Source organism: Agrilus planipennis, unplaced genomic scaffold (assembly GCF_000699045.2).
Source record: "Agrilus planipennis isolate EAB-ADULT unplaced genomic scaffold, Apla_2.0 scaffold21, whole genome shotgun sequence".
Classification (NCBI taxonomy): Eukaryota; Metazoa; Arthropoda; class Insecta; order Coleoptera; family Buprestidae; genus Agrilus; species Agrilus planipennis.
Genome location: NW_020439030.1, coordinates 914,825 through 925,615, shown reverse-complemented (window position 1 = coordinate 925,615; position 10,791 = coordinate 914,825). Strand labels below are relative to the sequence as shown.

Below are 10,791 nucleotides of genomic sequence, written 5' to 3'. Positions count from 1 at the left end.
CCAAATAGTAATTTTTATTATTAAATTTTCCTTTTTCATTTTTTCCGGGAAGGTGAACAATTTCAGCAGGATCTATCTATACATGTATAGCATCTTCTGCTGCCTTTAGCACTCTGCAGGAAGTTTCTAAAATAAGTAGCACGCTTGCAGAAGGTAGCAGGGCAATATAAAGCAAAAAAATTAAGTAAATAATTAGTGGTTTGAAAGTCCACCGTTTTCGAGAAAAACCTATTTAAAAGTACAGCCAAGGGCCAGTCCGTCCCTGACAGGATTACATAGCAGCTACTTTGACAATCTTATAAGACGAATATTTTTTTTTAACGGAATAACCTATATTAATGATATCGTTCAATACGAAATTAAAAGCTCATTCCACTGATATAAGGTATTAAATATTTATCTCTAACGTTATTCCAGAAAAGATCGATTATTTTACATTTAAATTGTCCAAACCGCAGGTTTTTAGCTTTTATGGTTTAGAAGTCTCATTTAAGGAGCTGAAATCGTGTTTTTTTTTTCAAAAACCTTAAAAGGGGCACAAAGGGATATTCCATGAATTGAATCGATATTGTTTTCCGGGTTCAATGTCATAATCTATGAAATTAATTCTCTTATTACAATGTGTAAAAGATTAGAAACAAAATGGGGTTGTAAATATTTTGATATAAAATGGTTGATGTTGATTTTACATCAATAAACTTATTTGCAACACTATTTCGACTCTGATCTTTCACGCTAAACAAAGTATTTTGGGGTCAGTGTCTTTTTGCAATTAAAACGGGTGACAAAAGCAAATAAGGAAGCATATGGAAGAATTATTTGCTACTGAACTGAAGAAAGTATAACATAAAGATAGAAAAACTATATCTCAATCATTTCAAACAGAAAAATACCAATCGTACTCAATCTTGCAGCTACTGATAAAGCGCAAACGCCACTATTGCTCTAGAAAAACTCCAACATTAAAAGAATGAGCAAATGCCTGCAAGGTTTTCATAAAAAATATTTTTTGTTTAAGAAAATGTAGAAAATTACTTAAATAGGTGCTACAANCCAAACAAAATTGAGACGACCACCACTGGTTGAACGTACATGTAATTTATTTGGTACAGACTCTAAAATTTGAATAATTATCTACCTATTGTATTGCAAAATATTTAATAGTTAACCAATTAACCAAACATTAATTAATTTACAAACTGCCTAGATAAAAGAAATAAAAATAAATTTCTTTTCGAAAGACTATAAAATTTAAAAAGCTATGGAGAGCCGATCTTCACATTTATTTTGATGAAGAAAGGAAGACACACTAAAACAAAAAAAAACCTGATCTTCTCAGATAATAATTGCCATCCTTAATAACTTTCTAAGTAAGAATAAAATATTCTTAAATCATCTCTTTAAACTTTGCAATATGTTACCAGTAATAGCAGATCGAAACATTATGGCGGCTAACGCCCGCCATATTTATAATTCCGTGACGTCTGCATTATGAACTCGAGTCTATTCGTCCATTTTTGCTTTCATTATGCATAGATATGTGGAAAAGTAAATACTTTTCTCTTTCGGAAAAGAAGATTATTACAAGTCCAGGATTATTTATTACTAGATTATATAAACTAGATTATAACGACCGTTAATAAAATTTAGAGAAATCTTCCTACACTTCTTTTTTCCTTTAGACTTTAGAAAATTACTATGTACATGTCGTGTCCTAGATTCACATTGTTACACCACATAAACGCGTTATTAAATATTTTAACAATTTTTAGATTCACAATTCCTTTTTTCCTTGTACCATTTTCATAAAATGCTTAAAAATTTAAACCTTTGTAATTTGTTATGATAAATTACTAGGTAATGATGTTAATAAATATTGTGCAAATTGTAAATGTTTAATTATATTAATAAAAGCACTATAACAAATTATATTATTATGTATTATTTAGGTCGCTGTGAATGTCTGCTTTCAAATTTTCTTTTTAAAAGGATTATTATACTTAGTTAATATTATTCAAGATTGTATTTGTTTGTTCATTGCGTTTAGAAATACTTAACGTAATTACGTATGTAACGTTTATTATACGTATTTTACAGCCTCATTGTTATTAACCATATATCCGTTTGTAGAAATGTAAGTGCCTGATTGCGACAATTTTAAAGGTGTTTAAATATTAAATATGTTCATTGAGTGTGTTTACTGGAAACCAGAAGCAATATGTGTGTGATTATTAGTAACTCATTACCTCTCTTTCGGCCCACATTACTAACAGAGTCATGTAAATAAGACCTTGGATAACTGGGAGTTGCAGTACAAGTATTCGAAGTTGTCTTACTCTATTTCTGAAACACAAATGAAATGTACTTCATAATTTTTATGCAGTTAGCGGTTTAGATGTTAATCACATTTACGATACAAAATGTCACAGAAAATTTATTCAGAAGACACCCAGCCGTCCGTACGACAGAAGACACCCAGTCGTAAGGACGGCTGGGTGTCTTCTGAAGATTTCCCCTCTTCCACGAAAACATAAAAAATTTACGAGACGGGGAAACAGAGGATTATAAACGTGGTAGTAACCATACCTAAAACGAAAAGGCGCGGGTAGGTGCGAAACATTTAGAACAATTAGCTTCCCATGCGTCAAAAATCTTATCTAGAATTGTACAGACGAGAATGGAAAGAAGGGCGAAAGAACTATTAGAGCAAGATTAATGTGGGTTTAGAAGAAATAGAGAAACGCGGGAGGCCATTCTAGCTTTACGGGCAACAATAGAGAAAACGATAGAAAAAAGAAAGAGGGCGTACATGGGATTCGTAGATTTAATGTTAAATGGGACAAGATGTTAAATATAATTAAAAATGTAGGGATGAATTGCAAATACAGAATAGTGATACTTAGTTTGTATAAAGAGCAACAGGTAGTTATAGATATGGGACTACAACGTAGAGAAGTAAATATTAGGAAGGGAGTCCGAGAAATTTGGAGGATGGACGATCACGATACAGATGGAAACTGGAAAAAAACAGAAGTGTATAGAAATAGCTGGAAAGTTTAACTAAAGACATTGATAAGCAAAAAAAAACTTTAAATTCGCACAGGAATACGAGGAAATGTGGAAAGAAGGGGAAGAAAACCAAATTATTTAAAAACGAAAGAACAATGAGAAAAAACGGATTAGTTTTAATAGCAAGATTCAGAGTGGGATATAGGATGGCACGGTACTGAGAAGAAAATATGCATGCTGTGTAAACTGGAGTAAGAAATATTCGAACATATTTTTGAGATATGTGTAATAACAGGAAATGGTATAAAAAAGATGGGAAATTCAAATAGAAGGAAAGGATCATTTAAAAAGGATGAGAGAAATATTACGAATAGTACGTAAATGCACATTTTATGTAAACTATTTCTTTTTGTTCGAAGCCACCAAAAAGCTCGCTGTAAATATTAGCTGACAAAGGCGTAAAGCTTCCCCAACAGCTATTTTATATTTAGCGGCTAACTTCATTATGCCTTGCCTTCTTCAAATAATATCTCTAACTGCATAAGAAGCTCTTAGAACTTAGACATGTGATCAAGTGGATACAGTTTTTCAGTATTTTCATTTCTAATATTCTTTTTGTCTAAAAGGTTTGTGACAATGTTTGATACTGAATTGCGACGTTCTATAACCATTTTGAGTTTATCTCGTAAAAATTTTGTAATTTTATCTTAAACACTTAAAAATTCTTTTCTATAAAACAATTTTATATCAAAGCTCTCTGCAATGGATTCAGAGTTATCAATTTTTGCCTGAAGTCTTCGTTTTCGGAGATGTCTGAAAATTCTGTTCTGGATAAATTTTAACTTTTCTAGCAAACGTTTTAGCACTTTCTATTAAGTTTAGAATTGCATTTTCTTGTTACTTTATTGAAATGAGGGATTTTCTATTAATAATATTTATTGCGTCTACAATGTTCAAGTCTTTTTTCTCTTTATCGCGTTTCTACAAGGTGCTTATAGTAACCGTTTTACTTTGGAGTAGTAGAAATATTGACCAGAAGTCCGATTTCTTGATGATATCCCTATGCCTTTTTGGAATCTTACTATAGCCCGTATAGACTAATGATCATCGAGTTTCTTAAGCAGTTTTACCTACAGGCGTTTTTACACGAAATTTTGAAAGAAGTAGCATCAACATCATCATCATAAGGTCGTCAGTCAGTAAGACTGGTTGGACACGTACCTCCACTCTTTCCTACCTCTACCCCTCCTAACTCATGTTTATGCCTCTAATATGTCTCTGACTAGACCTTCATGCCTGAGAAGGTGTCCTACCAACCTATCTCGCCTATTTTTTATTGACTCTCATAGAGTCCTCTGTTCTCCTATTCTTTCTAATACCTTTTCTACCCAATTGATCCTCATAATTCACCTATAACACCACATTTTGAAGGCTTCTAACCTTTTCTTTTCCTCCGCGCCCACTGTCCATGTTTCGCACCAGTACAACGCCGCGCTCCAAACATACACTTTTAACAATGTTTTTCGAATTTCTAAAGTAACCGTTCGCGAGCACAGAAGTGACTTCTTTTTATTAAAGGCGACCCGACCCTGCGCTATCCTCTGGTTTATATCCCTACTACTCCTTCCGTCCTGACTTATCTGACTTCCTAGATATCTAAAAGCAGTCCCTTCTTCTAATTTTTCGTCTTCTATCTTTATATTCACTCTTTCCCTACTTTTTCTTCCCTTGCATACAAGTATTTTAGTTTTACTTTTATTTAAAGAAGTATATTTTTAACATATTTCCTAATTAATAACAGATGTTGAAAAAGTCAACTGAGTAGATAATGGGAGCGGGGAGCGACCCCCGACATCCCCCCTTTGGCTACGGCTCTGTTCACAACTGCTCCCGCTAATGTGAAGAAATGCCTGTCTGAAGAGTTCGGGAAATCCGAATGAAACGTAGGAGAAACAAATATATTTCACCAACATCCTCATCTTTATTTCTGCCGTACATATTACTCAAAAATGTTGCTTAACAAGAAGCTAGCAAGAAATGTTATAAAATATCGAATATTTTCTAATGACTAATAAGACATTATTTGAGATCAACGTTTAGAAAAATTTGTACATAGACTGGAAGCACCCTGATTGACGTAATACTTCAATTTCTAATTTTTAATTATTTACCTACTAGACCGTTTCATTGCATACCCATTTACAGAACACAACTATTTTAACAGATCTAATTTATTAGAGTTTGAAAAAAAATAAATGTATTATTTTAAACTATATAGTCATGCTCAATAATTAAAGAAGAATATTTAATTCACTTTCGTTTACTAGATTGAACCAAAATGTGGTCTGTATTTCAGGAAATAATAGAAATTTCAATTTGCTGTAATGAACATAATTTCTCTTTCACAACATCGGTAAAGGAAGATACCTACAGTGTGGTCACATGTTTCGTAACTACAGTGACTACTATTACATAATACTCACACAGTACACAATGCAATTAACTGCCAATTAATTAAACACTTCCCTGCTATTAATAGTAAGTAGCCTACTTAAAGAATGCCTTTTTACCTATTAGGAATACCTACTCGTATAAAATTTTGCATATTTAATTCAACAGATAACGTGTAACGATGGATATGATTTCATGACAATTTTAATAATTGTACAAACAAACAGAATAGCTCAAAACCCCAACGCCAAAACACGACACTGTAGTTGTCCGAAGCACTTTTCGGTAACAAAGTTACCTTCTTCAGGGACTGAAGTTTACTTATATATATTTAGAATCATTTAATTAAATCTCTAAGAAAATATCAGTGCCNCTAATCTAGGTCTACCTCTACCCCTCCTAACTCATGTTTATGCCTCTAATATGTCTCTGACTAGACCTTCATGCCTGAGAAGGTGTCCTACCAACCTATCTCGCCTATTTTTTATTGACTCTCATAGAGTCCTCTGTTCTCCTATTCTTTCTAATACCTTTTCTACCCAATTGATCCTCATAATTCACCTATAACACCCCATTTTGAAGGCTTCTAACCTTTTCTTTTCCTCCGCGCCCACTGTCCATGTTTCGCACCCGTACAACGCCGCGCTCCAAACATACACTTTTAACAATGTTTTTCGAATTTCTAAAGTAACCGTTCGCGAGCACAGAAGTGACTTCTTTTTATTAAAGGCGACCCGACCCTGCGCTATCCTCTGGTTTATATCCCTACTACTCCTTCCGTCCTGACTTATCTGACTTCCTAGATATCTAAAAGCAGTCCCTTCTTCTAATTTTTCGTCTTCTATCTTTATATTCACTCTTTCCCTACTTTTTCTTCCCTTGCATACAAGTATTTTAGTTTTACTTTTATTTAAAGAAGTATATTTTTAACATATTTCCTAATTAATAACAGATGTTGAAAAAGTCAACTGAGTAGATAATGGGAGCGGGGAGCGACCCCCGACATCCCCCCTTTGGCTACGGCTCTGTTCACAACTGCTCCCGCTAATGTGAAGAAATGCCTGTCTGAAGAGTTCGGGAAATCCGAATGAAACGTAGGAGAAACAAATATATTTCACCAACATCCTCATCTTTATTTCTGCCGTACATATTACTCAAAAATGTTGCTTAACAAGAAGCTAGCAAGAAATGTTATAAAATATCGAATATTTTCTAATGACTAATAAGACATTATTTGAGATCAACGTTTAGAAAAATTTGTACATAGACTGGAAGCACCCTGATTGACGTAATACTTCAATTTCTAATTTTTAATTATTTACCTACTAGACCGTTTCATTGCATACCCATTTACAGAACACAACTATTTTAACAGATCTAATTTATTAGAGTTTGAAAAAAAATAAATGTATTATTTTAAACTATATTGTCATGCTCAATAATTAAAGAAGAATATTTAATTCACTTTCGTTTACTAGATTGAACCAAAATGTGGTCTGTATTTCAGGAAATAATAGAAATTTCAATTTGCTGTAATGAACATAATTTCTCTTTCACAACATCGGTAAAGGAAGATACCTACAGTGTGGTCACATGTTTCGTAACTACAGTGACTACTATTACATAATACTCACACAGTACACAATGCAATTAACTGCCAATTAATTAAACACTTCCCTGCTATTAATAGTAAGTAGCCTACTTAAAGAATGCCTTTTTACCTATTAGGAATACCTACTCGTATAAAATTTTGCATATTTAATTCAACAGATAACGTGTAACGATGGATATGATTTCATGACAATTTTAATAATTGTACAAACAAACAGAATAGCTCAAAACCCCAACGCCAAAACACGACACTGTAGTTGTCCGAAGCACTTTTCGGTAACAAAGTTACCTTCTTCAGGGACTGAAGTTTACTTATATATATTTAGAATCATTTAATTAAATCTCTAAGAAAATATCAGTGCCATTATTATACAAAAAGAAAAAAGTTTCCCATACGTTTATAGGTAGATTTATATACGTTAGTGTACTTTCTTTTGTTCTACAGGGTGTTCTACTAAAAATATTATTTCAATTTTATATAATTAAGCGCTTATTAATGAAATGTTATTTAGATTTCCCCGGTTATTATTAATTTCGTTAGTCATTTTAATTTTCTTACTTGGTCATTTCTAAAGAAGGTAAGAAACAACAAGGCCAGCAGCAACAAGGTCCAACTTTCATTTTTAATGTTGTTGGTTTTACTCTTCTTATTAATTCAGCTTCTCCACCACAGTATGCGACCAGGAGACAGAAAAGTTGGTACATTGCCGCCATGAAAGTACCTTGGGTAACAGCCTCCGCAAGTAAGTGCGATCGGGGTACTATGGTTGCGCAAAAAGTGGCTAATGCTACAACCTAGAATGTTAAAAGATTTTCTTTGCTTTGCAATAACCAACAAGTTAATGTTTTTAGAAATTTGGAAAAAAACAAGAACAGTTTTACCGCAAACAAAATACAAAAGGATGTAAACGCAAACATGTAGCAATCCATTAAATGTTTAAATCATACATTCTGATTTCATCACTAGATCGACCAATATACTCGGAAAAGAAAGCAAATACATTTGTCGTCAAATAAAGTGAAGCTAATGAGTAACGGTAACGAATCAGAAATAGATTTAAAGAGTTCAGACAGCAAAACTTTATTATGTTCTAAAACAAATTTAGTATCGCTGATTGTCAAAGGTAATTGGTTATCAGGATGCAATTTACATCGATTTTCAATGACAGTATCTTACATATCAGTCAATTATGTATCGGAAAACTTATCATAACATAATTATAACTTATAACTTATCAAAAGTCCTATCAATACATGAAATCGTGTGGACTAAATAATGTTCTAAAAATTCCATTCGTATCAGTTTAGTAGGCCTTACATGACACATACAAAGCAAAAAAAATTGTACAAAAATTATACAAAACCATGTAAATGTATTCTTCCTTTATCGCCTTTTTATTATAAATATTGTCATTCTTCAAACATGAACATTTATTTACTGTGTTATTTATACGTACATCTAAAAAAATATAAAAAAAATATATATNCCCGACCATTTTTATAAAAATATTTTTTTTATTAAAAATATAATAACAGAGTTATGGACTAAACCACATGGGTGGAACACATAGATTTACATTATTTTCTATCGTATTTTATAAATTTAGTTATAATCATGTATCTAGGTCGGCAGATATTTGTATTCATGCAAACAACCTTTTTATGATAAGCAATAAACAATTATAATCGTTAATTCCATTGCCTATTTAATTGAAACTGCAGCGGGTCGTTAAAGATGAATGCGTATGTTGGAAAATGTTGACTTGAACAGTGTCACAAGTGAATACCAATGACTTTTAAAGCCGAATATCATTTAAATTGTTGCAATAAAAAGGTCGTGCACGTCTTGAGTAACTTTTGAAGCAAGTGTTGTCACACGCTCCTGACCAATTTCTTGCCTAAGAATATTAAATTAAACTGGAGCAACAACTAATAAAAACAGACTAATGTAATTTTGGGTCTCTTAAAATCGAATAAGAAGCATTGCAATTTTACGATTCGCTTTTGGACATTACAAGTTTGCAATTTCTGAATGAAAGCTACTAATATGCTAATGACGATGTTAAAAATGCTGAAAGTGATGTGAAATTGTTGTTGGTATTTTCTTAATTTGGAAATTATTTACGAAATGGATTTTGAAACGTTAGCCTCCTTTTAAACTGCATTCTATCCTAAACACTATAACCGTATGTTAAATATTCTTAGTGATCGTTACCATTTCAGTTGATCCATTGTAGAATTTTTGAGAAATTGGTATTCAGAAAACAAAAGAACAAGTAGGTAATGCTTCGTGAAATTAAAATGGTTTTTATTTAACATCTTTATTAGCAGCTCTTTATCAAAATAAATACCTATAAAGTTATTTAAATAAAACCGATAAAATATTAACATTAACGAAAACGGTTCCAATGTTTTCCATTGAATAATATCGCCATTATTAACTGCAACATCCGAAATTCTATGAGAGTAGAGATGTGCAAAATGTTTTCTAAAAGTATTTAAATACAAAATGCAAATACGTTCTTGATTTGTTATTTCAAATGTAAAATACGAAATAGATTTCCCTTTTGTATTTTAAATGTTAAATGCAAAATACGTATTTTCAAAATACTTTTTTCAAATATATACTTTTTTGTAGTACCTATTTAAGTAATTTTATACATTTACTTCAGCAAAAAATATTTTTTAAGAAAACCTTGCAGGCATTTGCTCACTTTTTAAATACTGGAACTTTACTAGACTAATAGTAGTGTTTGCACTATTTCACCAGCTGCGAAGATTGATTGTGATTCATATTTTTTGTTTAAGAAAATGTAGAAAATTACTTAAATAGGTGCACACCACAAGGCAATTTCTTTACGACTTATTTATAATATTTTTTAATATAAAAGAAAATATTCTACTATTGTTCCCTATGATTATGTATTTATGAAATGCTTTAAAGCCATTACGTTTTCTCATAATGAGACCAATTAAAATACATAAAACCTGCAAAATAAACGAAACAATAAAGAAAAGGAACATTCAGCTTTACAAAAGTAAATTGTTTCGTTCTATCAACGATAAATAATCTTTAGAAGTACATAAAAGCAAATTGCTGCAATTGCGACAAACGCATTTATGCGCAACCTACTTAAAAATCTAAAAAGGAGGCGATTATTTTTTGATCGAATTTTCATTTTCAATTCAATAGTGAAATGTACAATCTTAAGAATAATAAATGAATTATGAAGTCACGCAAACAGTTGACGAACCTTTGGTAACGTCACGTATCTAATCTAATTTAATATATATATAAAAGAAAGTCGTTTTAGTTACACTATTTTTAATCAAGAACGGCTGAACCGATTTGGCTGAAAATTAGTGGGGAGGTAGCTTAGAACTAGGAGACGGACATAGGATAGTTTTTATATCGTTCCCGTGGAAAAACAAGTGGTATAAGATCATTTAATTAAATCTCTAAGAAAATATCAGTGCCATTATTATACAAAAAGAAAAAAGTTTCCCATACGTTTATAGGTAGATTTATATACGTTAGTGTACTTTCTTTTGTTCTACAGGGTGTTCTACTAAAAATATTATTTCAATTTTATATAATTAAGCGCTTATTAATGAAATGTTATTTAGATTTCCCCGGTTATTATTAATTTCGTTAGTCATTTTAATTTTCTTACTTGGTCATTTCTAAAGAAGGTAAGAAACAACGGTTCTGCACCTTAT

The 10,791-nt window shown here is 31.7% G+C and overlaps 1 protein-coding gene across 1 annotated transcript in view; it reads right to left on the bottom strand.

Moving 5' to 3' along the window:
* The window catches only part of LOC108741351 (organic solute transporter alpha-like protein), a 16,775-nt gene extending 8,304 nt beyond the window's left edge, over nucleotides 1-8,471 (bottom strand). Inside the window, exons 1-3 of the mRNA XM_018476151.2 lie at nucleotides 7,954-8,471; nucleotides 7,631-7,866; nucleotides 2,247-2,343 (exon numbers count right to left, since the gene is read on the bottom strand). Of these exons, the coding sequence (XP_018331653.1) occupies nucleotides 2,247-2,343; nucleotides 7,631-7,866; nucleotides 7,954-8,001 (381 nt within the window). The 5' untranslated portion in view covers nucleotides 8,002-8,471. The remainder of the gene's footprint in view (nucleotides 1-2,246; nucleotides 2,344-7,630; nucleotides 7,867-7,953) is intronic.
* Between the last annotated feature and the right edge of the window lie 2,320 nt (nucleotides 8,472-10,791).